At 42.0% G+C, this 27,436-nt stretch overlaps 2 protein-coding genes across 7 annotated transcripts in view; one reads left to right on the top strand and one right to left on the bottom strand.

Moving 5' to 3' along the window:
- Nucleotides 1–11: 11 nt before the first annotated feature.
- pign (phosphatidylinositol glycan anchor biosynthesis, class N) lies at nt 12–12,673 on the bottom strand. The gene is made up of 29 exons (XM_049565411.1): nt 12,316–12,673; nt 11,669–11,920; nt 11,368–11,489; nt 11,159–11,257; nt 10,922–11,028; nt 10,434–10,558; nt 10,216–10,346; nt 10,002–10,121; nt 9,761–9,801; nt 9,579–9,638; nt 9,331–9,423; nt 9,016–9,071; nt 8,623–8,701; nt 8,318–8,500; nt 8,046–8,185; nt 7,602–7,701; nt 7,340–7,432; nt 6,611–6,702; nt 5,967–6,072; nt 5,757–5,865; nt 4,279–4,381; nt 4,066–4,168; nt 3,501–3,587; nt 3,327–3,382; nt 2,888–2,963; nt 2,596–2,669; nt 2,147–2,189; nt 1,405–1,457; nt 12–1,244 (listed from the first exon to the last, which is right to left on the bottom strand). Exons 2-29 carry the CDS (start codon nt 11,893–11,895, stop codon nt 1,121–1,123), a joined length of 2,802 nt encoding a protein of 933 aa, XP_049421368.1. The 5' UTR covers nt 11,896–11,920; nt 12,316–12,673; the 3' UTR covers nt 12–1,120.
- Nucleotides 12,674–13,027: 354 nt separating this feature from the next.
- The window catches only part of relch (RAB11 binding and LisH domain, coiled-coil and HEAT repeat containing), a 42,446-nt gene continuing 28,037 nt past the window's right edge, over nt 13,028–27,436 (top strand). For 4 of the 6 annotated variants that reach the window (XM_049564943.1, XM_049564941.1, XM_049564940.1 and 1 more), the window contains exons 1-7: nt 13,028–13,556; nt 21,149–21,238; nt 23,975–24,046; nt 24,195–24,250; nt 24,413–24,526; nt 24,829–25,023; nt 25,561–25,655. In XM_049564943.1, coding sequence (XP_049420900.1) covers nt 13,106–13,556; nt 21,149–21,238; nt 23,975–24,046; nt 24,195–24,250; nt 24,413–24,526; nt 24,829–25,023; nt 25,561–25,655 — 1,073 coding nt within the window. In that variant the 5' untranslated portion in view covers nt 13,028–13,105. The remainder of the gene's footprint in view (nt 13,557–21,148; nt 21,239–23,974; nt 24,047–24,194; nt 24,251–24,412; nt 24,527–24,828; nt 25,024–25,560; nt 25,656–27,436) is intronic. The other 2 variants (XM_049564945.1, XM_049564944.1) reach the window with 1 other exon arrangement.

The raw sequence follows: 27,436 nt of genomic DNA, 5'->3' as shown, positions 1-27,436 counted from the left end.
CAATACTCTGGTCCCCTTTATGGAAATTTCGTTTTCCATTCCACTCCTTTATTTTTATAAGTTAAAAAAAACACGGTACATAAAAATAGCATCCCTTTTCCTTCTGAGCCAAGATGTGTTTTAGGCAGCTTCACAGGAAACATTGTTACACACTTAAAGAGTTGGAGACGTTACCTTTCTTTGGTGGATCATAAATCAGCACCGTTGGCAAAGGCGTAATTTACAGTCAAATATTCAAGTGGTCTTAGTCAGTTCATCAATGATTAATGTAGAAACAATGATGCTGGAACAGTCACTGAGTGTACAGAAGAATACAGTGCAAACAGAAGTGTGCAAAAGTCTTACGCCATTCCAGAAAATGTCCTTTTCAAAACCACCTATCTGAGCAGTTTTTTAAGATATTTTTTGGGGCATTTTTTAGCCTTTATTTTATACAAACAAGTGTGAAAGGGGGAGAGAGAGAGGGAGTGACATGCAACAAAGGGCCACAGGCTGGAGTCGAACCCGCGCCGCTGCAGCAACAGCCTTGTACATGGGGCGCCTGCTCTACCACTAAGCCACTAAGTAAGTGGTTATTTTATATGAATACAAGGAAGGAACTGTTATGGACAGTATTTTCTACTGAGAATGTTGCATGTCTGTCCATCCCGGAGGAGGGATCCCTCCTCAGTTTCTCTTCCCTCCTTCCTTTGCTCCTTCCTTCCCCTGTTAAAGGGTTTTTTTGAGGGAGTTTTTCCTTATTCGCTGTGAGGATCAAAGACAGAGGGATGTTGTAAAGCCCTCTGAGGCAAATTGTAATATGTGATATTGGGCTTTTAAGTAATTCTCTATGTAAGACTATCATGTAATTTTCAGCCATAGTCATGTTTGTGGTACAATTTTTTAAGCAGTTGTAAGAGGATGATTTAAAGTATCTGACTACAAATGACATACATGAGAGGGGATTTCCAAAGTGGCGTGTATTACGTCCCAAAATAACATCCCATATCTTAAATAAACAAACTCTGGCTCAATAAGGCAAATGCTAAATTAAAGTTATCTAAAAAAGTCAAATAAATACTAAACATTTTGGTTTCACTAGTATGTGCGGATGCACAAGCGCACACGAACGCGTGTTTATTTAGGGGAAGTGCATCTTGGGTCTCCTCCACAGGATGAGTCTTTGTGAGGTGAGAGTGTGTGTGAACACACTGAGCAACATCAGGAAGATGGTCATCGACATCACTATCACATAATGACTAATGCTGAAAGACACAGAGGAAAAGGTTGAGCATATTAATGTGTATGCATCACAAATAAAAATAGAGGCTGAAAAAAGTCACATGGGTGGAAGAGGGACAGTGTGTGCATATGAGTCAAGTTATTAATTAAGACTTAGAGCAGTGTATAACTCAGTTAACTTACCTGGTGCCAATGTCCAACCAGCTGCCGTAGTCCTGCACCAGGAAGAAAAAATGCTGAGGAGAGGAAGAGCGAGTTAAAAATTGATTTTGATGGAGGAGATAGAAGACAAAAATAATTTGACAAGGAATGTCACAGTCCACCTTTAAAGGGACAGTTTCCTCTTACCTGTGGTGGATTGTGGTTTATGTATTTTATTGTGCCTTCAATGTTTATAGTTTGTTGTGGTTGTATGATGTTTTAAACTGTATATTTTAAATAACATTAAAACAAAATGAAATAAATAAATTCATCTGTCTACCATAGAGATGTCTGGCCTTCTCTCAAATATAACGGCACAAGATGTGACTTGTGGTGCATAAAATGCAAAAAATAAATTTGAAAAACTCAACAGCACTGTCTCTGAAACCATGACCTGGTTACTCAAGATAATCCACAGACCTCCACAGATGCACGGCAAGTCACACCAAAACTAGATGGCTAAGTAGCACCACAGGTAAGATGAAACATATGCATTTTTGATTTTGGGGTGAACTGTCCCTTTAACCCAGTGGCTCCCAACTGGTCATACTTGTGTTTGGCCATGTTGTTGAGCTAGTTTGCTGTCTCTGTTAAGTTAGTCACTCACAAACGTGACACGTGCGAGTCACTTGCAGTCCATTCAGAATGGACCCACAACCCACCAGAAGGGAACCACTGCTTTAAACCATCACTCAACTCTTTTTAACCGTTCAGACAGCCTTACCAGAGCCATCAAGTCGGAGATGACCAGAACAATGAGGAACAAACTAGAAGAGAGGAATACACAAGCACAGAGGTGAGAAAGCACTATAAGCAAGATCTCTCGCATTTAACACCCACAACGGCACGTCTACTTCTCGTACAGTACGAACAGTAGATTGAAACCCTCTTCACACACCATAAACCACGAAATGAAAGGCACATATTATTTAGTTATTTGAGTTGACATGTGGTTTAAGATCTACACCTGACACAAATTCTGTCTAAGATGCAAATAGCTATTTTAAATTTAAACTGTATACAAGATGACATGCACACTTCTGCTGGCGTCTGCGAGGCGATCATGGATCTGACATTAAGAGATGATGTAGTTTACAGGATGTACTATAGATCAGTGATCAGATCAATGATAAAGGCTCGTGACAGTTGGCTATCTTATTTTAAAGGAGTTACCTTCTCGATGAGAGCTGTGTTGCAACTTGGATGGTCTCAAACGTACACATCACTATTATGAACGGGATAATAACCTGGAGGAACAAAGGACGAGACATTTCAGATGTAACGAAGGACGGGGAAATTAATTGAAGCACATTTCCCACACATCAACAGATGCATCGATAGATTATGACTCGTCGCCTTCTGCAAGACTACTTCCCTTTCTTGGGAACTCACTTCTTGAGCTGAAACAAAACTTGATGAGTGGGTACACGGCATATACCATAAAAGGAAAGTGTTAGAAATATACCTTCCACATCATCAGCCCTCCCATGATGAAGGGGTTAAAGACGGTGAGGAAGCAATAAACAGATGCTGGGTCAAAACTAGGAGAGAGAAGCAGAGGAAGTGACTGCAGATGACTTCAAAACCTGTAGAGTCATTCATTCAGAGCACAAATCTGTCCTGCATAGATTTATTTATCTTTGTAACCTGAGGCATGGACTACAAAAACGATTGGCTGGTCTACACAACATTGCAAAGACAGTATGAGTCTACTGTTTTTTTCCCCCCACAGATCACTTACATCCTTCCTATAATCAAAAAAAAAAAAGCACACATCACCAATCAACCTTTTACCCCACATTCACTTCACCCATGATGAACATGCAAAGCCACACAACCCCCCTTAAGACAACTTCCCGTCACTGAACACACACAAATACATCTGCATACAAAGGCCTACATACCTGTTAATGGAAGCTATGTTCCCTGTGCCGAAGAAAGCGGTTATTATAAAAAATACCTGACAGAAAACGTACAGTCAAGGAAAGTACATGACTCCACTGAGGCAGAAACACTAGTGGTTATTTATTTGTGCTTTAGCTGATGTCACTGTTGAAAAGACTCTGAGAAACGGATACAAAAAAATACGATCGCCTGATGTCATCCAGCTTCAGCTGTCGGATCTTGGTGATGTCGATGTTTGCGGAGAAATCGATAGTGGAGAGCTGAAAGACAAACACACAATAGCGTGACCGTACACCCATTCATACACATTCACAGACACACCCGAACACGATAAAGAACAATCAGCGCTGAGGCTTTATGTACATTATGACATCTGTACATCTGTGTTCATAGATTACAGTATGTTATCATGTGTAGGGATTTCCCCGTTTGTTTCATTAAGGAAATGCCATTAAAGGAGTGAATAGCAGAAAAATGTTAACACCAGAACACTTAAGAACGGATAAGCAGAGGCTTCGGAATATATTTATATTAAATAAACAGGTGTAAATGTGCCTATATAAATAAAACACCTCCGCTCAGAGAGGCCAGTGTGTGTAAAATAGTGGTAGCTACAGTCTGCAGAAGCCCACAGAAACACACTTGTCTCACTTGTGAAATTTGCATCTCATTCAGTCTTGCAGTTCACACCACTCTACCAAATCTAACTTTGGAAACACACAGCAGATGGTTTTTTACCTCTTGTCTGCCACAGACACCCTGCGCGAGCATAGCTTCCTGTTCGATGTTGATCCACGCAAACATCAACCAAGATAGCACCGGGGGGAACAGTGCCTCTGACCTGGGTGGGAGAAAACACATAGCTTAACTGTGATGATAAAACACTGCACGGGGCTTAATTTGACGTGTTGCTGCAGCTGCATGATGCGTGTGTGTAATATGTTGTCTCACCCGGTGCTGAGCAGTAAGTATGTGGCTGTGAGGGAGAGGAATATGCTGAGGAGTCGGTGGAAAAGGCGCGTGGAGCTCAGCAGTGGAACCAGCATAGAAGATGCTGAGAAAAGACAAGGGACAGGTTAGGGCTGGATGATAAGGACAAGAATTCATACCTAGGTAATTACAGAATGGTGATACACGATATATATCTCTGTATTTGTTTCCAGTTGCAAGTCAAAGCCACATTTGAGACGTCACAAACACTTTTATAAAAACAGACTGTGATCAAAGTTAAATGCAAAGACAGGGGTTTTATTCCCCTGTTTGAAAATATACAGCTGCACAACATGTAAATGAAACATTATATAAAATAAATAGCAGGGCTGTATGTTAACTTTTTGAACACAGCACTGGAGCTACAGAGGTTTACAGGTTTGCAGCACAGCACGCAAAACTGTAACATGAGTATAAAAGTATGGAGTAGGTTTGAAACAATTAAAAATCTTTCCATGGCCTTTCAAATGAATCTAGCGCTGGAAAATGATTTCAATCTTTTTATTTACGCACATAGCATCAACAGATCTGTCGCCTGCATCCTGCCGCTGTCTCCATGTTACAAAACAGACTGCAACCACCAAGGAGAACAGCGCAATGATCCACCTCATACACTAGCAGCGCAGTGCTGCATTGCACGTGTGCTGCTGTAATTTCATCTCACAGACTGATTTAGCGGAGCACGTGCAGCACATAGCCCGATGTCACACTGTAGATTAATTAAAAGACAGATTAAACAGAGGAGCAGCTCTGTGTCTCTGAGTGTTGCTGGAGAACTTGTGAGTGAGTGAGTGAGTGAGCGGGGCGGAGCTGTGCGGAGAAGGTGACACGAGAGATGCACACTGGTATGCGTTATGCAATGCAACTTGACCCTATATTGATATAGACTGTGTTGCCTGAATTTGTATCTTGCTTGAAAATGTATCATACATAGTCATTACATTGCCCAGCCCCAGGATAGGTGAGGCGTGCTGCAGCTAGAAGGGCATATAGTACAGGACGTGCTATTTTAGCCAGGTATATAACATTGTATAGACTCATACAAATGTAATTTCTCTCAATAATCAGTTATGACCCAGTAGAAGAGTGTGGTGGTCTATTCATCTGCAGAAATCCTGCCCTTGCCTGTGATTTCTTATTTTCTTCTTCTTTTACTATGTTCAGGACGTTCCTGGGCACAGCGCACACCTGAACGTAAAGGACTTCATAGGTAGGGACCATGTGCCTCTACAAAAGCAGCACACATCCCAGACGAAGCTACGAAAATTGCACGCAGATAAAAATGCAAATACAGCGAGGTGAAACCCCAGGTGGACAAATCCCTGATCAATATTTTAAAAGGTGACATCACTGACACATAAATGTGATTATAGTCTCCCCAGGATATTCTAAGGTGTTGACCATGAAAAGATTGCAAGTGCCCACTCACGTCCACCTACCTAACGTGGCCCAGCTGATGATCTGATTAAGAAGCGGCAGGCCCTGCTTCTGCTGCAGGCTGGAGTGTGTGAGGGACGGCACGTACGCACACACCGCCACGTGGAACATCTGTTGTGGAGTTTGACAGGTAATCTTTTATTTTTAGAAAATGGAATGACACAATCACACACAGGCACACTCGCACATACAACGTGACGTGCCGTAGTTACCTGGGTGACAAACTGCTGTCTGTCACTGACGTACAGTGGTGTTCTCTGCCGTGATGACCAAAGGTAACAGGCTGAGGTGAAGAGAGTGAGTAGACCTGCACAGGTGCTGAGCAAACAAACATCATACGTCGCCTTATTATTATAGAATGGTCATGACAAACAGCTTTACATACTGTATGCAGTTTGCTTGTTACAGAGAGTCCTGCTTAGCTTGTGGAAGTAGCTGTATGTCTTCTGTGGCTCTGGGTGAAGTCTCAGAAAATAGCTCTGATGACGTCAACAGGGTTATTTCGGCTTGGTGTTGAAGACTACACATTTCTAACAGACAGCCTGTGTGTGTTTTTGACTCAGACATGCAACACAGTTCATTTTAATATTATTATTTTATGTTAGACATATTTTAAAGCACGTGTATTGGTATCACAAAGGATACTGAACCACTGCAACCATATAACCCATCTTTAAAAGATTTCTTGCAAACGCATTTCACAACTCTGCGATGAGCTCTAAGATTTCCTAAGTACAGAGAGATTAAATCTATTTCCTTGCAACTGACTGAGGTTAACCTGGCTTCTGAGTTTTGCCACGGCGGGACACTGTGGTAAACTTTCTGATAAATGTAAGCAAATAGAGGAAGCACTCACACCAGATGTATGTTTGACTCTCTGCCCACGACTGGCATCAAGGGGAACGCAGCCAAGCACAGGCAGCCCAGACACCAGCTCAGTGAACGGAACTACACAGAGACAATGAGGTCATACACTTAGATACTGTACGTGATCTCATAATTTAACAAACTATGTATCACAAAATGTGTGCAAGAACTATACTTTACAATAACATGCTCACTTTTTTTGTGATTTTTTTGTGTGCAATTTTGCTTCAAATATATGTACTTCTGTATGTTTTATACATTATATGTTAATGCAGAAAAGTAAAGAAAGCTGATTTTAGGATTCATAAAAGCATAAAATATGTGATATGCCAGGTCATGATGTAAAATTTGATGATGCAAATCTAAGAAAAAAACAGGTTTAGTCACTGATCACAATCTTAATAAAACTGAATTATTCTGATTTCATTATCTGCCGACTGTGGTTATGACACATTTGTGTTCGCTGGACGAATTCACTTATTTTAAATCACCAATTTGTCTGTTTGGTGGCTGAAAATTCATTTGTCAATATTTCCAGGAACAGGAAATGCGCCTCTGTGTTAACGCTTCATTTGCAGGAGACTGTACCTTGTATTCCCAAACTCGATGACACATCATTTTCCATAACCTTTTCAGGTATGTAAATATTCAAATACCAAGACTTTCCCCCTGTGTACCATGACTGCTGAAGCGGTGATCTGTGATGCACTGTAGTTACCTTAGCCTTGCCAAAAATTCCAGTCAGAAAGGGCCACACAGAGAGGGCAGCCAGGCCCACAGTCAACATGGCGCGATGGAAGAAACTCACCACCTGAGGGCAGCAAAGGTAAGCTGTCATCCACATTACAGCATCACCTCAAACTGCACACACTAAGTCCTATATATAATGAACAATTTGTAATATGTACTGCATGTGTATCAGTGTTCTGATGCACATATATGCCTCTGACTGTCCGTTAGAAGACATTAAAGACTCCTACCAGAAGCTCGATCCCAAACGCCACCAGCACAAAATAGCCAAAACACTTCCACAGCGGCAGAGAGGGAGCTGAGCGGACCAAATCTGTGAGCGTCCCAGACCTAAAATGGACCATTAATAAGATTATTTTTCCTGTGGTACAAGGGAGAGGAAAAAAAGACCCTTCCTTTCATCCATTAAAACACGAATGGACACAAAACCACTTCAAAGGATCTAATTAACACCTCACTGCAGCTGTGCCACACATGCATGGCCAAGTATGTTTGAGCTAAATTACACTCAATGAAAACTGCTGCATTCATTCATTGCTGAGATCTCCCTGCGTGTGTTTGCTCGCCCACTCTCTGAGACCAGCGTTCAGGAGCTACACACATTTGTTTGACTAGAGTGTAACGTGTGTGTGCATATGTGTTTCATGCTTTTATCTGAAATGTGTGTTACTTACTCTTTAAGGACAGAGTACCACACAGGCACAGGCAGCAGGCAGTAAACATAGTAAGTGAGGGGACTCCTTTGGATGAGCAGGAACACGGTGATCACCACCGTCACAAATACACACAGCCTCGCCAGGGTATGGCTGGGAGTCTGTGCACATACACAGGAGCAGAGCACCAACAAAAAATGTAATTTAACAAGACATTCAAGTTTTATAAACTTGTCTAAGTAAAGGGAATCTTTGGAGACAAAGAAAGACCGATTATACAGTAGTGGCCTGACCTGTTTGAGGAGGCTCGGGTTTCTATTGAGGCTGGCGTGAGTCTTCAGTATGACTAGGACGACATATGAGGTCCAGCCTACAAATCCCAGCACCACACTGCAACCCAGGAAGAACCTGTCGTAGGTGTGGTAGTAGACCAAGCCATCCAGAGCGTGGGATATGAGAGAGCGGCACAGGGAGATCTGACAGGAGACAGGTGAGGAGGAATGAAAAGAACTAACTTTATACTGCAACATCAGCTGAATATTATACAATCATGTATATTAGTATGTAAGCTGCAGGCTGTCCCTTCCCAAATACTCACAGCATCGTCATACTTCTCCAGCTGAATCAGTATTCTGGCCTTGTGGATGATTTCCGCTTGTTTTGACTCAGTCAGTAGTCTGGGAAAATAGTGAGACGACGAGGCAATAAAGACAGAGTGCATGAAATTGCATTTAAATGTGGTCTGGAATTATTATTTTTTTGACCGAATGAAACGTACTTCATTTGCCTTCATATTTACACAACCACAATAATATCAGCACATTGCGCTGCTTATTATTTTGCATGGACCTGCAATAAAGTACCTCAGCATTTGCAGCCTTTGATAGTCTTACGGAAATATATCTGTCCAAGCCTTGCACACTTTGTACATAAAAGGTAATGTCGTTAATTCACTAATTCACAATTATTACAAGTCACTAACTGTACTTACTGGTATGGGGTGAACAAAAAAGGCAAAGTTGTCTCCTTCTTCTGCGTCATTTTCGTCTATAAAAACATAAACCGCTCAGTCACTATGGATTCATAGACATGTGCAGCGAAAGGCCTTCCACAACTCACAAGTTAAAAATGACACAGTGTTTAAATCTATCATTTGGAAGTTATCGGTATGAATCAAATACATCTGACTGGTCGTATACTTCCAACTGACAATATTGTTGCTTATTTATCGCTATTAATATTTGCATATTTATTTGAGTTCAACAATGAAGCACATCAGTAATAGCAGAGCTGAATGCTTTCATACCTTGTATTGCTCCAGTACTTGAATAGCATTAGTGTACATGCTCTCTGCCTTGAACTGGTCACTATTGTTAAGGTAGAGAAGAGGTAACACACCCTGAAGAGACACAAATACACATTAAGGTGTTTGAACACACAATTTTGTACTTTTAAAATCCCTTTTCGACAACTTTAGTGAAGCCGTGAACACTTAGATTCAACTTTGCAGGATGAAAATGACTAGAACGTTTCTTTTGTCCTTTCTGGACTTACCACAGAGTTGACAGGAAAGGGCACACCAATGAGAGAAGCCATGAGGGGAGCGATGTCTGCCTGCAGAAAACAATGAAAAAATAGATCATATTTCAGTTTACTACTGCTGTTGTGTCATATCACTGCTTTTTGGCATTTTATATTACATGGCAATAATTGATGACAGTGGCCACGGGCCTTACCTGATTGACGTCAACTCTCCGAAGGTGCTCCAGATTCCAGTCTGAGAGAGACAGCAGGGATAAAAATCATGACAACGACGTAGACGCGAAAAATGCAAATAAAAAACTAAATTCCACTCTGCCCAATAATATATGTATTTTTGAAATCGTCTTTAGGGGGCGTAGAGGAACCTGGGTCCTAAACTAAAGCTAAAAACACCTGCTTGAGAAACAGAAGCGAGTACATGAGATTAGCACCCACCTTGTAGGAAGCTATCATTGTACGGTTGGGGTATAGTAACTTTGTGGGCATTATGAACCCCTGCTCCCCACACCACTAAAGGGGTGAGTGTCTCAGAGGGATGGCCTGCACCATGTGAACCTGGAGACACACAGATGATATTAAATACTCCAGTGAATTCATATGCTGATGAACAGATTTTTTTATTGCACACATACACAAACGAGAGTCTTACCCCAGTTTGTCATGCCGTGATCGGAGGTGAACACATAGGCCGTTCTGCCATCATGACCAAAGAAGTCTTCTACCATAGACACCAACTCGGCTACACCAGTGTCCACTAGACCAATATTATCTAAGTACTCCCTAGACAAATACAAAATAAAGTTATTACTACCTAGGTTTTTTGAAGTGCAATCAGACAACAACAAATCCTAATAGCGTTTCTCTTACTTTGACATTGGTCTGTGAGCATGTCCGTTTGTGTCGATGCCCAGCAGATGCAGGAAGAGGACGTTCTTATCTTCGAGCAGACTGGCCCTCAGACTGGAGTTAGACTTTGCGGACTGAAAGAATGACTAGTGTGGGAAGAAAAATAAAGTGGTAGATGGATTCAGTCAAGCTAGCAATGTGCAAATCCTCACTGATAGCAACAAGAGAGTCTTGTAGAAAGGCTTGTAGCAGATGTACTAAAAGCTATTGTAATGACTCCACGTGGCTTCACATTTTGCGACATGAAAGTGCATTATGTGACAACCAACAACAAACATAACTTTATAATAACCCGTGACCCTTGCTGCAATAACTGACAATATGAAAGTAGAGAGATGGGTTTTACACAAGCCAGTAATTTATCTAAAATTCTATGACTTAATTATTACATATTATCAACAGATTCATCACAACATGCATGGTTATCATTAGTTCTTCCACTACCATACTTTGACTTGAGTGAACACCCAGCTGTCCAGCCTGGAGGCATCTGTGGATGCAAAGTCCTCCTCCTGTGCTGGGTATGTGTGAGTATACACATGGTCTCCACTGGCACCTGGAAGAACCACAGCATGTAATGTTACTGAGCTTAAATTTCTGATTTTTGATACAGACTTTATCTGTGACTGTTTGCTTTTATATTGATTAGGCTGGTGGTTCTGATTGTGTTGTGTGTAATTGTATACCTTTAGCAAACATTGGCAGGATATCAGGGCTGCCCCAGCACCAGGTGTGTCTGGTCTCATTAAACACTGAGTCAAACTCTACAGGATTCTCCTTCCACCCTGAACACACACACACACACACACACACACAAAAGGTCATTGCACTTGCATTCACAAACAGATATAACAGTATCACAAGTTATTAATCTTTCACGTAGCCTTTTCTGTACCTTTAGCAACAGCACTAACATCCTCATAGAAGCCAGCGATGAGAGCAACGTGACCGGGGCGAGACTCAGTTGGCACGCGAGTGTGTGATACACCCCAGGTGCCACTCTCCTCCATCACCCTCCTGATATCAGGAAACACACACAGATGTGCACACACAAACACCAGCTAATGAGGAGTTGCAAAGCACTAAAGAAAACTATCCAGAATAACACCTGTACTGGAGTAATTGATACAGAGACAGGCACACCACATAAAAGCTTGTGAGCTTTAATGTGGTGTGCTCTGTACCGGTTTCCTAACCTCAAGTATGGGGCCCTGGATGAGCCGTTGGGGAGGAGTGTGAAGAGACTGTCTGCTCTGAGACCATCAGCCACCACTAACACCAGTCTGGATGCAGGGGGTGGCAGCGGTGTGACCTGCGGGGTCATGCCATGGACCAGGGGAGAGGTGAAGTAGATGTCAAAGATGGAGAGGAAGAAGACCACATGGACTGTCAGTCCAACCAGGAAGAAGGTGATCATCCGCATTTTGAGTGTCAACGCTGAGCTGGGTCTGCAGAGCAACCGGAGGAAGAATGCAGATTGATTGTGTTTGCAAGAGAAAGAAGATAAGAGGAAGGAGACATAGAAATAAAGACATACTGAAAATGACTATGGGCAAACATTAAGTCATACAGTTCAGGATTAAGAGGTTAGTTCAAATGTAGAAGCAGGTTTTAGAAAGGTTTAGTATAATATAGACTGGATAAGCTAGAATGTGTGCCATGTAAAGTACTGCTTAAGGGCAGGGGTAATCCATCAGTCACCATATGCCATTAGGTGCATGGTGCAGAAATGACTTTAATAATTAGGGTACATTTCAGTGTTAAGTCACCTAATGGGCCACTAGTTATTGAAGCTTGTTTAAAATAAAGCAGTCATATCTTTAGGTCATGCAAAAATAATTACCTGTGCGTAACGTCAGAAAGATCTGCCCATAGAAACGGGGGACGCTGTCTCGTTTTTGAATGAACAGGAGGGCAGAACAATCTAACATTACAGTCATTGCGCCCGTTCACCTGATTCAGATCCCATTTGATCTTCGTAGATAACCGATTACATGTCCAGAAAATCCGACAGGTTAAGGCGTTGTTGTACGAAACAAGATCCACGTAATCTTTACGTGCGTCCTTTTACGAAACCAACTGTCCGTCTTGCTACATAAGAAGATTAGTACAAGAAATTCAGGTAGCATGAGCAGCCACTTCCGTGTTGTGACTTTGACGGTTTACGTAGACGTATGTACGTTGCAGCGGTATTGTGGGTACTGTAGTTAACATATATTGAGCTAGCTTTCTTTTACATTTTTTTTTTTTTTGCCAAACGCAAACATTTTATAAAAAACTAATTGCGACGCATTATCTTACAATATGTGTTACGGAGCAGTTTCGCTGGAAAACATTATTTTCACAGTCTCATTTTTCTTTGATAAAACATTAGCTAGCTAGCTAGCTAGCTATCAGCTGTCAAATGCGCCCTGCCCAGTTTTCCTTTCTGTCTCGACATTAGCCAATCATTTTCCTTTATTCCATAAAAGGGGCGGGCTTTGAGGGAACGTCTCTCCAATTTGACCAATCACAGCTTCGCATTTTTTCCTCCTTATCAAATCCACCTACCAAACCATAGCTAGCCTTACTATCCATTCAGGAAGACGCGGTTCTGATTAGCTTAGCTGGCTAAAAATCTTTATAGTGCAAAAATGGCGTCGGTCAACCCGTTTAATCTCAGTGATTCCGAGGAAGAGGCTGAACGGCGCCCCAATGAAACAGTTGACACAGAGAGAAGCCCGAGTGACGGGGCACCGGGGCCGCCGCCAGGTAATCCTTTCTCTCCGCCAGCGGACGCCGAGCCTCCAACGCTTCTGCTGTCTAGCAACCGGACGAGCCCCAGCGGTGAGGGCTCGGGCTCGGTCGCGGCCACCGCCGCTATGGCAGGCACCGCCGAGACACGGATATCAGTGGATGTTATCGCCGCTCAGCTGTTACGGGACCAATATATTCTCACGGCCCTGGAGTTTCACACAGAACTGTTGGAAGCAGGCAGAGAGCTCCCGAGGCTGAGGGATTATTTCTCTAACCCGGGCAACTTCGAGCGACAGAGCGGCACACCGCCTGCCAAGGACCAGGTACTCGGACCTGGAGGACCATTGAGTAAGTAACGTTAGCTGCTCCCAGTGCTAGTCACGTAGCTGTCAGCTAAGTTAGCTCTGTCTGTACTGCTGCATGCTGCAGAGTTAGCCCACTGGCTAGCTAACGTTAGCTTAAAACAGTGGATGTGGAAGCCAGTCGATCATGAGATAATGTTATCCGCTTGCTGCACCTGCCCTCCTGGTTCAGGGCCCACGGCCAACAGGCGGGTGTCGTGTGTGATCTGTGTTGGCTGACATACACACTGCATCATCACAGAAATGTGATGCTATACCTTACTGCCTAGCTGGATGAGATGGAAGAGTGACACCAAGACAGGCCTATAAGAATCATCCTAATGCAATTGAGCCTTGAAGGGAAATACATCACATTTCATTAGGGCAGAGGGAGGTCAGAGGTCAGGATCAGCTGCTGAACAGGAAAAAGCCAACAGGAGTAGAGACAGCTTGTATGTTTTGCTTTTGCTTTTGCATAGGAGGTCATGGTTACGCTAAAGAGGATACAACCTGAATTTAATTTGAACCCACATCCTCTTGCTTAGGATCACAGTGCCTTATTTGTGCTTTGTATCAGATGTTTTAATAGATCAGGGAGACAAATATTATTTTGGTTTATTGTCCAAGGGTGTAAACCTGTAGCATTCACATCCACTTACAGGACTGACTGTATGGGAATAACCTGCAGCATTACTGTGTGTGGTGAATGACATGTCTGGACAAATAAACAAACATGCAATGCAAATTGTATCCAGGGTGACAGCCCAGGCCACAAATACATAAAGCCTGCTGTAGAGCAACAGGAGTAGTATTAACATAAAGTTGTGATTGACAAAACCTTTTCTTATGGTTGCATTTCACTGAGGTGAGTGGAGCAAATCTATTCACAGTTAACGCAGACCTATAAGACACCATAACGCTCCCTCTGGTGTAAAAGAAGCAAAGTGGCTGCATTCAAAGACAGCTAGAAATGTAAAAAGAATACACCATGAGATTATTTTGATTTGCCAGGTAGGATTAAGCGTCTGAAAGCCTTGTGTAAGTGTATGAACTATTAGGGGATTGTATGTGACTTGAAAGTGATCTGCACATTTTGAAAATTGTATCCCCTTAATGACTCTTAGGTTTTAATGAAAATGACTCAGCTTGGTGTTTTCCACTGCAGAGATTGGATCTATCTTGTCAAAGCGTATTTATCTTAGATCCAGGAGAGAAAGGACAGGAACAATGTAAGTAACCCATATGGATGGTTACCCACCCACCTTATCTTTTAAACAATCAAGAGACCCACAAGCAGGAAGCACTGTTAGCTGTGAATTGAATGTACTTAAACCTGTATCCATTGTTCTGTGCACTTATTCAACATAACTGAACAGATCTTCACTGTGTCCTCCTCCCTTTACCTGCCACTAAAATTATATCCATTAATCACTCTCCATGAAAGCAGATGTTCTCTGCATCTTGTCGATAATCTTAGTGCAGTACCACACCAGTGGATGTGATTTGCCACTTAGACTGTAGTGTCAAATTAACAAAATGAATATTGCTTTCAGTATGTGCCAAAATTGGCTGCGGTGCATGCAGTCAGTATCAAGGCAGAGTGAATTGGAAATGCTGTGTTTCCTGTCAGTTTTTTGGAGATGTGCAGTGTAATTTTGGTCAATCATTTGAGGATTTCCTTCCCATCACTTCCAGGATTCAAATCAGTGTCTTAGTTTCCGAATGGTCACAAAGGAGATCTGCACACTGTAGGCTCTAAATAAATACTTTATTTCTTTTCAGGCAGCGCTTCAGTCCGTAATATCTTCCTTCCTATTCGTTTCCGAAGGCCTCACAATATGTAATGTATATCACGATGGCGGCGCTGCAACTGTAATTTTTATATTTTTGGTTCAGGCTGAGCAATAAGGCCGAGATGATGAATTTTCATTGTATAAACATTTGGCAGTTTTCCAGCTGAGGGAGCCACAGCATATAAATAAATGCTATAAAAAGAGAGGATCTGGTTTTATAACCAGATGATTTATTCTTCCTCATTTGGATTCAGTAGCAATGGACAATAGCCTGATGTCTCGGTCAACTATTGTATAGTCTTGAGTGTGTGTCGAGACAGCTAGCCTGAGGTTAGCTTTAGTAGATAGCAGATGACAGCCAGTCAGATTCACTGCAACACTTGCCTGTCAGTATAAAACCCCACCCTGCAGGATTAAATATTTGTGTAGACTGACTTTCTACATGGGTTTCAGAGACCACAGCAGCAAACAACTGTGAGCTGTGTGTGTTGGTTGCAAAGGTCTGGTGGTTGCATTATCATACAAACCTCCGAAAGGTTTGGAGCACAGCATCGGAATAAATGTTTTATGAGGATGTCTTCAAAAAGCATGACAGGTCTTGACAGCACCCCTGTTGTGATACTGGCAGGAAAGGCATGGAGAAACAGTGATCTCAGCCTTATTAGCTTTTGGTAAGACTAAAGGTTTCTTAAGAATGTGGAGTCCTGGATTCCTGATAAGTCTTATCTACCAAACAGAATGTAGATTGAAAAAAATGAAGCAGTCGATGGTAGTTGATGGCGGAGAAAGCGATGGACTCAAGACAATGCCACTTTTCTTTCCAGTATAATCTGATGACCAAGACCTCATGTGATCAATGGAATGATCTTTTTCCTCATGTTTGAGGAGGGCGGGATACCGATCAAATGTCTCCTGTTGTCAATATAGCAGCAAGATGTTTTGGCAGCCAGTTTCCAATATGATTTTTCAAACAATAGCAACTCTTTCAATGCCTTGTTTTGGCAATGTGATTTGCACACCCTACTAAAGAAAAAAGCTATACTTTTGATGCACTTATAAATAAATAAATTTGGCCTGCACATTTTGTAGCCTTCGGAAAGTGTTGAAAGGATGCATGGGGTTTTATATGATTGCATGTCACAGCATGATAACCACACAGATAGGAGTCCAGCTAGTCAAAAGCATTATACAAGAAGTGGTACATCATTTGAGTGTGATGATAGTTTGCTTAGACTGTATAGTGCTATTATATTTTTTCAGGTATTTGATAATGATTCGTATTCTTCTGATAATCTAAAAGCACCCAAACACATAGTGAGTGTTCGCTGTAAGCAGTTGATTTCACTGAGCATATGTATGGATAATGAATGTGTTTCAAGCAGCCTCATATCTGCAGCTGTTGCTCTAAGCCACATGGCAAAGCAAGGCATCTCTCACCACCTTGCTAATTAGCAGCAAGCGAGCATGAATGATTCTCTCTCCATCCCTCATCGCGTATCCAGGTAGTTATTTGCTCATATTGATGTAGCATGCGAGTCACTTGGATTGCCATGCATGAGGTTGACAGTAAGCTGCCACATTTAAGAAGATGGTGTGGTTTGCCACATAAGACATAATACCAGAAAGTGTCTGTATAATGTCAGGACATGGATCTGACAGTTAAATTTGTAGTTGCAGGCACCTACCATCTCCTGCTCCACATTGGTAAAGTAGTAGCTTCTCATTAGTTCTAAGTAAGGTTGTTTGTAACCACTATTTATATGCCTTCCTGTTACAGATCTGTAAAGTTAGCACACTGGCAATCCAGGTCAACCAAACACAATACTATGTGTACCTCTCCCTTTCCTTTGGAGCACCGCCTGGTCCAACCTGACATGCACTGTCTCCTTTTCTCATGTTTCCACACTTTATAATGTCTCTCCATCCTTTCCTATGTCTGGGGCGGGGAGCTGCTATTGCGGGAGAGGGCGATTAATGATATTGCTGGAGTGTTGGCTAGGCTCCATGTAGTTCTGGACCGGCACCGGCTGCCTGACTGTTCATAACACTGCCTTTCATTAAGCTATGTGTGTCTCTGCAAATGAATGCAGGTGGTTCTGTGCGCATAGAAGTGCATATTTCTCAGCAGTGGAGCAACACAGGTTATTATTGTGTGGGACCTTTCCACATTTGTGAATTACCACCGTTAGTTAGTCACACCGATTTGTTACCTATCTGCTATCTGATACATTCATGGAAGTCATGTTTGCAGATAGTGTGCTGACAAGCATGCCCAGTTTATACACAGGCTTATTCATTGTTATATTTCATTGAATACATTGTCATACTTTTGATTTTGTGAGAGGAATGTTGGCACAGGTTTGTGTGTCTGCCTGAACGTCCTTTATAATTTGCTCCCCATCGTGTCATCCCATTTATATTCTCATAATGGCTGACGGTCTTGCCAAAACATCCTTCCCATTAAAAGAGCTTGTTGGCTACCGCCTGACCATCCATCTTCTCTTGTCTCCTAGCTTATTTGTCTCGGCTCTTTTTAAATGTATCTCTTTGTTCTCGCACTAAACTCTTGCTCCTCTCTCTGTCTCCAATTTATCTGCTTTTTTTTTTATACATTGAAAAAAATTCCTTTCATCATGTTTGTTTTTCCTCTTTCTTTTCTCTAAGAAGCTTTCATTGGCCTTCCAATAGTTTTTGTAAGATAAGTATTTTCAATACAAACTACCAGTGAGCCAAAGGAGTTTCTTTCATTCAGCGTTCAAATAAAGGCTCATTTGTGATTGAATGTGAGATGGTGACACTCATGTACTCCAGAGCATAGAGGGAGACTGTGAGTGGATTTGTGTGCGTGCGTGCGTGCGCGCGCACGTGTGTGTGTGTGTGGTGTGTGTGTGTGTCTGTCACAAGCTGCCCGGCAGGAGTGCAGTGAGGAGGTGACAGTCTGAAGTGTCAGATCTATCACAGCCCAGACAATATGCCATAGGCACAGAACTGAAAGGTCAGCCAGGAAGAAATACTCGCTTTTTTGCAAATTAGGCGCACAGACAAAAGACATCCATGCACACTCTAGCACATTGTAGAATTGCAGGTTTTTCTCACACACGCACATGCATACAAACCCCTATTTATCCACTGATTCACCAAACAGATTTCAAACCCAGTGCAGCAAACATCCTCACACATTATCAAGAAGTAAGGACCGCTGGAAGTGTTACCCACAGGAAAAGGGGTTAAACTGATATTAGCATGAAAGAATGACACACACACTGTCACGCTCACAGCCATTTCAGAAAAACTCTCACTGAAATGAGTGTGTGTGCTTTTTGGAGCCACATGGTCATACATTCGAACGTGTGACACACACACATACACACACACACACACACACACACAACCACACCAACCATAAGCATTTACTTTATATGCTTTTATCCCCCAAATTAAGGTTGTTAAATGGAAACTTCAGTATTTTTAAACCTGGGCCCTGTTTTCCCATGTTTTTGTGTCTAAGTGACTAATGGGAACAATTTTTTGAGAGAGACCACTGCAGCCACAGCGGCAGCAACAGGCTACAGTGTAACCCCTAAGGGCAAATGTGCACCATGAACTTATGTCCATTAAAAGAGCTTGTTTTTTCCACTGACATGCTAAGATTATTATGAGTGTCTGACAACATTGCAGAACAAACCACACAGAGAAATGGATTTGTTTTTCTTACCTTTCACCTGATCCGGTCTGTTTGTTAGTGTGTGTAACCAAGTCTCATACAAGGAGTAGTCACATTTGAAATCTGGCGGACTTTTCCACATTGTTGAAATCAGCTAAATGTTCAGCCATGACACTGAATATCTTAAAGACAACACTAAGCTGCCCTCCGTACTCCAGCACCACACACTAGTCCTGGCACTCCTCTCTTGAATTCTCACTTACATTTCCACTGTTGTCTTTCTGCAACAGGTCACCTCTCGTGAGATTTCGGAATGAGACTTCTAGGGTCCTTTCTGTAATGTTGTCAGACACTCCTGATAACAATTTGAGCCTGTCAGTGGCAAAAACACACACTTGATGGTGCACAATTGCCCATAGGGATTACGATGCAGCTTTTTTCGTTGCTCTCTCTCATCCATCCATCCATCCATTTTCATCCGCTTATCCGGGGCTGGGTTATGGGGCAGCAGGCCAAGCAAAGCGCCTCAGACATCCCTCTCCCCAGCAACGTTTTCCAGCTCCTCCTGGGGGACCTCAAGGCGTTCTCAGGCCAGATGAGATATGTAATCCAAATCCAGCGTGTTCTGAGTCTGCCCCGGGGCCTCCTACCAGTGGGATGAGCTCCCTCCTGATGTCCGAGCTCCTTACCCTATCTATAAGACTTAGCCCAGCCCATGGAGGAAACTGTTTTGGGCCGCTTGTATTCGCGATCTCATTCTTTCGGTCACTACCCAGAGCACATGACCATAGGTGAGGGTTTGGACGTAGATGGACCAGTAAATCTCTCTCAACACTCAAACAATTTCAAACATTGTTGTCTCCATTAATCACTTAGACACAAAAACATAGGAAAGTAGAGTCCAGTTTGAAAAATACCAAAGTTTCTCTTTAACATCTAGTATTTAAAGAAAGACACATTTCTTGTCGAGTGTTATACATACACACACATTAATCATCCTTTGACATTTTCCCTTGCTCTGACTATCAAAGCAGCATTCTTCTTTTCCCTTTTGAAAGGTCTAGGTCATTTGAATAATATCAAGTTGTAATACACTCAGAGGGTATTATTTATTTATTTTTTTTTTTCAGAAAAGAAAAGACCATGACCTTGACCATGTATGTTTGCAAGGCACGCATAAATTGATGTGAATCATACCCAGGCAAAACCATACTCTCAGGTCAAGGCCAGAAAAATCAAGGCCACTAATGGATGTCAGCTAATTGAGGAAGACCCAGTGGTTCTTTTTTGAATGTGCCTTGCCTTTAATGTAGCCTTAAAGCCAAAGGTCTGGACCTGCAGTGCATGGTTTTACTCAAGATTAAATGCCGAATCAAAATATCCACTGCTGCGCCAACAATGAATATCGGCGTCATTACTCACATGGTCACTGAGTCACAGTATTGAGCCTGCAAAACAAGCCATGGTTTTAAAGCTAGTAAACACGCTACATTTGGATTGACCTTCCACTGTATCTTGATATCGGAGAACAAATAGTCCAATCTTGCACTTGTATTGAAGTGGAGGAAAACTAACACCACTGGCTGAGCTACCAGGTCAGCATACCTCAGTGAAATAGGAGCACAAGTATGCTTATGTATCAGCATTATCTATGTTTTGAGTGAATACTTTTGGCATCCCTACGCAGATGTAAGGTTGTTGTTTGGAGGTATTAGTTTGGAAACCTGGCGTTTCCATTAACTGAGAAGTTAACATTTTATGATTGATCTGTTTTCCCACATGTGCAGTGACTCATATGTTTCTTGGCTGAAGTATAACCTTCCCACATAGCTTTTAAAGGTCTCTGCTTTTAGCTGAACTTAATAAAGTTTCCATCTGTTTTTTAGGAGATTGGGCTAGTGGTTAGTCACCTTCCTGTAACTCAAGCCCAGTGTCAGCATGTTTCCAGACTGGTTAAGAGAGTGCAAAATACTAAATCCCTACCGCAGCGGGGCTACTGTTGTGTAGCTGACCCTGTCCATTTCTCAAGTATCACTGCATCGTCACATTTCTAAGCTCTGCAAACTGCATGACAGTGGACTCCTAAGTGTGTGTATTGTATACATGTCTGATTGTTGTCTTTGTCTCTGTGTCTCTGTTCAGACCGAGCCGGCAGCATCAGCACCTTGGACTCTCTGGACTTCGCCCGTTACTCAGATGACGGCAACCGAGAGTCGGACGAGCGGGTGGCAGGTAAGATGAACCGTGCTGTCAGTGCTCAAAGCAAAGAGACCTGGTTTACCTCGGGGAAATAAAAAATCGCCGAATAGGCAATGGTAGAAAGGGAGGGTGGCATGGAAACAAAGAGAATAATACCTGACAGCTGCATCAAAGCCTGCATAATGGTAATGTCGGTGTTTTCCAAGCCACCACAAAACTGAAGTATGTATTAATTTTGATATTGCTTTCATAGTGATGCCCAAATAAGGAGCTTATTTTTGACACATTTGATGTCAGAATTCACACTAAACAATAGTGACACTGTGTTTTAATATTATTATCATGCTTTATTGCCATAGAGTTTTTAAAATAGACAGGTAGAGCTAAAGCTAATCAACAGAATAGCAAAAGTCTTGGATCTCTGTCCACGTTCCACTTTCAACATACAGTACAGTATGTTTCTTTCTTTAACTTGCTAGAGGTGTTCGAGCCTCCTCCCATCACCTCTCACACTGTTGAGTCAGTCTGAGGTATTTTTGCTACAGGACCTGTCTCAGCATTGTTTGAAATCACACCCCTTTCCCCCTGTGGCTCTGTCGTGACACACTCAATAGATAGTTTTAGCCAAGTACATTAACAGTTGAGCCTAATGCCGATGGCGCCTCATCACAGAATGCTGGTTTTAAGAGCAGCTGCTCAGTTACGAGCAGCTTGTTGTTTTTCAGATACTGTGTGATGATGATGAGTAATTTTTTTTTTATGCTGTGTCGACAAAAGGAAAACAAACAGATGAGTAAGCCTTTTACTTTAACAGTATTGCAGAAAGGGACAGTGCTGTCACGCAGGGGACTAATCGTATTATGTTCACTTAATCTGCCTTCTGCTTTCATCTTTCTATTTTGTAATCGCCAACATGAAAACATTACTTTTAGCCCTGCACACACAGCACAGTGGTTACCATTGTCCATTGCCAGCTTTCTGTAGTCATCCACCCATTTGGTTGGTAAATGTTAAGTCAGTGAGATCTAAAAAGCCCCGGTCCATAACTGCATTATGGGCTTGTGCACAATTGGGTGGCATTTTTTTTTGTGTTTTCTTTTTTCATATGAGATTGTTTTTTCCCTCTGTACTGTACGCGACTGCTTAGCATGAGAATTAGTGTCCTCTTTTATTCTTAAATGATTGTTTACATGCCTGAATAGTAAATGTCAGTAGATGTAATATCTATACTGAGAGGAGAACAAGAATTACTATTTCGTAAAGGTCAAAGCGAAGTAGGTGGATGCGCCTGAAATGAATGAGCTAGCTTGCTTGTGGTTTGGGACTTTTACCAGTTTATGAAAGCATACTGTACATTAATGCATAGTAAGGGCTCAGTTAAAACCATGCAGCAGAGATGTTGGTTCCATGCTCCCAACTACAAATTATTCATCATCAAATTGGCACCTTCCCCTTCCTCTCTTCCCTCTTCACCCGACCCTTACTCTCATCCCCACGACCTGTTCTTCTCGCCAAGATGCCTGCCCCCAGCTGTCTGACTCTGGGTTTTCTGGCTTTCTCCTGACGTTGATCAAACCCCAGTGAACAATACTGGACAAGTCACTCCATCCAGACTAGCTTTTTGCTTTTTTTATTTTTCTATTTTTTTTTTTAAACCTTCTCCCCGTTATTCAGTTCTTGGTTTTCCATTTTGTTGCGCTTGCATCCTGTGCACTCTTGATCTGCTGGATAGGTTTGGGATGATGGTGTCAGAGTGGGTGGATTTGGTCAAAATAGTCCAACGAATGTGTTGATGTCATCTCTTTTTAGTATTCTTAAAGTTGTGAAAAAAGAAAATTGACAATGACCTTACAAGAAATTACTATTATTAAAGAGCAATGAATATTTTTATCTGCTCTCTTATGTCTCATACTGGTATATTATGTATGAAACCTCCTACAATACTTGTTGAACCACAATCCTAGACATTAGATGACCATGATTAGATATGGGGACATCAACCGCATCACGTCAGATGGCAGATTTTCAGTGCACAGCTATGCAACATAGTTTTCCTGCTCCATCGCTTCTTACTTTTTGCGTGTGTTTTTAATCTAGCGTGTCTAAGAATCTTGTGTGTTTATTTTCTTTACTCAGTGTTAGTTTAGCCTTTCAAATTTCAATGCACAAATCAACAATTTTACCCAAATGTCTGCTGCTTCTGATTGTGTAAGACGTCCGAAACAGCTAGATTGTGTTGTTGATAGTATGTTAGACTAGACATGGCCTAGAAGAAGTAAAAACCTGACCTTGAGTGGCTTGAAACCAAATGATTTCATTACTTGTTAGTGAGGCATTTGCCTGGAAAGAAATCCTTTGTCAGACAGCTCCTAGATTATCAAGGCTACATCTCGGTAGCTTGAATATATTTATTCACCTCAGCTACAATTAAAGTAACTTTGGACTCCCATTTTTAAGTCAGTCACATCAGTGCTATTAATGGGAGGAATATGAGGGCAGGAAATCCTACCATTGAGATGTGTCTCAGTGCTTTACACACACTTGTCAAACAGACTGTCATCCAGCCGGCTTTACCATGATCCTCTGCTGCATGCGTTCCTTAGACCCATGATTTGCATGTATCCTTTTTGTTTTGTTTTGTTTTATGACTCTTACAATCTTTTGTGTGGTTGTTTTGTTTTTCATGCCCATCTTTGTTTTATTTGTTTGTTCCCTGTCTTTGGTTGGATGCATTTCCTGTGTGTGTGTGTGTTGTCACTTCCTGTCCAGTGCTGGAGTTTGAGCTACGGAAAGCAAAGGAGACCATTCAGGCTCTGCGCGCCAACTTGACTCAGGCAGCAGGTGTGGCGTACTTTTAACTTCTTCTCCACCTGAACCCTCTTTTGTTACAGCTTTTCTCTTTTTCTTTTTTTGGTTTTAAGAGAATTCCTCTAGATGATAACTCTCAGCATCCTCTCAAACTCATCTGTAATCTTCTCAATTTTCTCAGAGAGCGAAGTGCCCTCTCAGGAGAGAAAAAACTTCAAGTCGAGTCCTGAAATTCAGGTGGGGAATCTTTGAGTGTCGAGAATGAAAAGATTTGTGAATTCCTCTTCTTTTTCTCAAATGAATCGAGAGATTAAATGTGTTCCTTTAAACCCCCCGTGATAATATAACTGCCAGGTTTGAGTAAATCATTTCACAGCTTCTCTTTCCTCTCTGTCTCAGGAGCCTTTACGCCCACTGGAGAAAAGAGCCTTAAACTTCCTTGTGAATGAATATTTATTAAAAAACGAATACAAACTCTCATCCATCACCTTCTCTGATGAGAATGACGATCAGGTAAAAAAAATTTATGGCTGTTATATGTTTTAAAGGCTGAATGACAAATGTCAGAATGGAGTTAACATTTTTTTATCCTCAATTTCTGCCTGCTTCTTAATACGAAGTCTTTCTAAAGTGGACAGGCTTGTAACTGCACGGGTCTAAGACCTATGGTAGGGTCATGTCACCATAAATGAATTCAGCAACTCCAATCAGTTGTCCTGTTCTGAGCCTGCATGGTGCTTTATCTATGCAGATGACAAGCCCACTTCAGAGACAAATTAGTTTTGTTTAATTATTTTTTTTAAATTTATTTCCAGGACTTTGAGTTGTGGGATGACGTCGGCCTCAACATCCCAAAACCCCCCGACCTGTTACAGCTTTACAGGAACTGTGGTACCCCCCTCCCTTCTCCTCGGGATACGGTTGATGTTTCAGTAGGCGTGGATTTCGGCGATCTTCCAGGAAACTGCATCGCCCAAGATCCCCCAAAGAAGCCTGACCTCACACATCAGGTTTGTGTGTCTGTGTGTACATACATGTATGGGTGTAATGTTGGACTTTTGGCTTTTCCTTAATGAGTGAGTCCGTCAGGTTATTTGCTTTTGGCTGCATCAAAAGCTGCTATTCCAAAGTAGAGATGGATACTTCATGATCAGAGACACACGTCTTTTTTGCTCTCACTCTTAAACTTAATTTATTTGCATGATTTAAAGTTGTATATTGGACAGAAATGATTTGAACATGTGCATTTACACACTCTTTGAGAGAGAGTGCCAGTTTCCCCCGAAGGTCAAATGCTTCGACGCATCACAGCAAAGTGGAAGACGCAGTCTGCAGAGCTACAGTGATGATAATGACAAACCTAATTGCCCCCTCTACATTCACATTGTTTCAGTGAAAGGCTGTGGATCTAAATGAAAAGTGGCTGCTTCTTTCTATAAAGTGTGAGATACTACCGTTGTGAAGAGATTCGACCTATTGGAGTACCAACTCTTGAGCTTCTGACTGTGGTAATAAAGTGTGTGTATAATCTTTTTGTCCCTCTATAGCAACAGACAGAAGTCGTCCAAGAGTTGGAGTACCAGATAAGCCTCCTCAACAATGAGAAGCAGAGCCTTGCTGAGCAGATCAAGAAGCTGCAGAGGTGTGTGCCAGTGCATGTTTGTGCTCATTTATCAGTCAGCCTACAGTTGTGCTATATGCTTTATTAACGGCATATACCCCTTAATAAATTAAGAAGTCCAGTATGTTACTTCCATGGCCTCACATAGTCCAGCCAGTATTTGTAAACAGAATACTGCTGTCTCTCAAAGCCAGAAGCCAGAGAAGTAAGTCTCAAACTTGTGATGTCATAGGGTATAAATTCTAAAGCTGCTCCATAGACAATGAAGGAGACTGAGTTTCTGGACTCACAGGATGTTCTGAAACAGAAAGTGTACCTACATACTCAGAACATTCCCCTGGGTGCTCTCAGAGTCTTCTATTACCTTTTTTCCATCACCACCTTTGGCAGCACCAAGTCAAAGCTTGCCGTGCCAATTTGTCTTTCCGTTATCAGTTAAGGAGTGCTGAGCCACACCAGAGATGGACCAAAAGCCGGCCGCCTGCCTCCAAGCGGATAGCGGTGACATCTTGCAGACCTTATCCAACCCCTGACAACCCCCCTGCTCCCCCAGACGTTTTTAAAAGTCTCTGTGTGTTCAGCTCTCAGGACTTTTGTAGCTTCTATCTGAATGTCTGTAGTTTGGAGTTTAGTTCCTCTCTTGCGTCCTCTTTTTACGTGAGATACCAGCTTTATTTTACTGTTTCATGTTCACTTTGAGCTGTAGAGTCTTGTTAGGTTACTGCTGACGAAAACCCAATTTATTGTGCTGCTTCACAATAAAATCTTTTACATGACAAAATAACGGGGGATTTTGTTGTGAAGAAACTATAGGAAATTAAATGTGTTCAATGCCAAATTCACAGAACTTTGTTTCTCACTAAGAACAAGTCTACTAATACGGCAGGGAGGAAGAGTACAAGCAAGAACAGCCACAGTGAGATGTTAATCAAGAGCAGCTGACAACAGACCATGGAGCAGCTCCGAACTTTATACTTGGTGACATCACAGATTTAAGTTGTATGACTCTAGTTTTTGGATTTAGGAAAATGGTTTATGTTTACTAATATTTTTTGCACTGTCCTAAACCATATGAATAACATGTACAAATTTTGAATATGGATGTAGTTCCCCTTTAATTATATGACCCCTGTTAGTATGCTATTGTGCTCACACAGTTTCTTCTATTTATAACAGTTCTGTGCCATTACGACAAGAACATTTACCACGACCACTAGAAGCATCCATGAGAAAAGCACTTCTGTCCACATTATTAGCATAACTGTGACCAAAACAGCCCGTGAGGTAGAACCAGTATGGAAATTTCCCCCAAGCACTGCATTAAATTACAGAGGAAGCCCTGGCCTGATGCATTAGTGGAACCTATTTTCTTCCCATGTGGAATTATTAAGATTCAGACAAATTATCTCTACCGCAATCCAAAATAAATTGAAGCAATTTACAGGCGGCACGGTGGTGCAGTGGTTAGCATTGTTGCCTGACAGCAATAGGGTTCATGGTTCTGACGTGGGGTGGGGGTCTCATCGTGGGTTTTCTCCGGGTACTCCGGCTTCCTCCCACAGTCCAAAGACATGCAGGTTAATTGGTGACTCTAAATTGTCCGTAGGTGTGAATGTGAGTGTGAATGGTTGTCTGTCTCTATGTGTCAGCCCTGTGTTAGTCTGGAGACCTGTCCAGGGTGTACCCTGCCTCTTACACAATGTCAGCTTGGATAGGTTAACAGGATAAGTGGTTACAGAAAAATATGAATTTTACCACTACTTTTGGATGGATCTCTGTCTCGTTGACTCACTTCTTCACCA

This window comes from Epinephelus fuscoguttatus, linkage group LG21 (assembly GCF_011397635.1).
Source record: "Epinephelus fuscoguttatus linkage group LG21, E.fuscoguttatus.final_Chr_v1".
NCBI classification, from domain to species: domain Eukaryota; kingdom Metazoa; phylum Chordata; class Actinopteri; order Perciformes; family Serranidae; genus Epinephelus; species Epinephelus fuscoguttatus.
The sequence above is the reverse complement of the archived record's forward strand: the minus strand, read 5'-3'. Positions and strand labels throughout refer to the sequence as shown.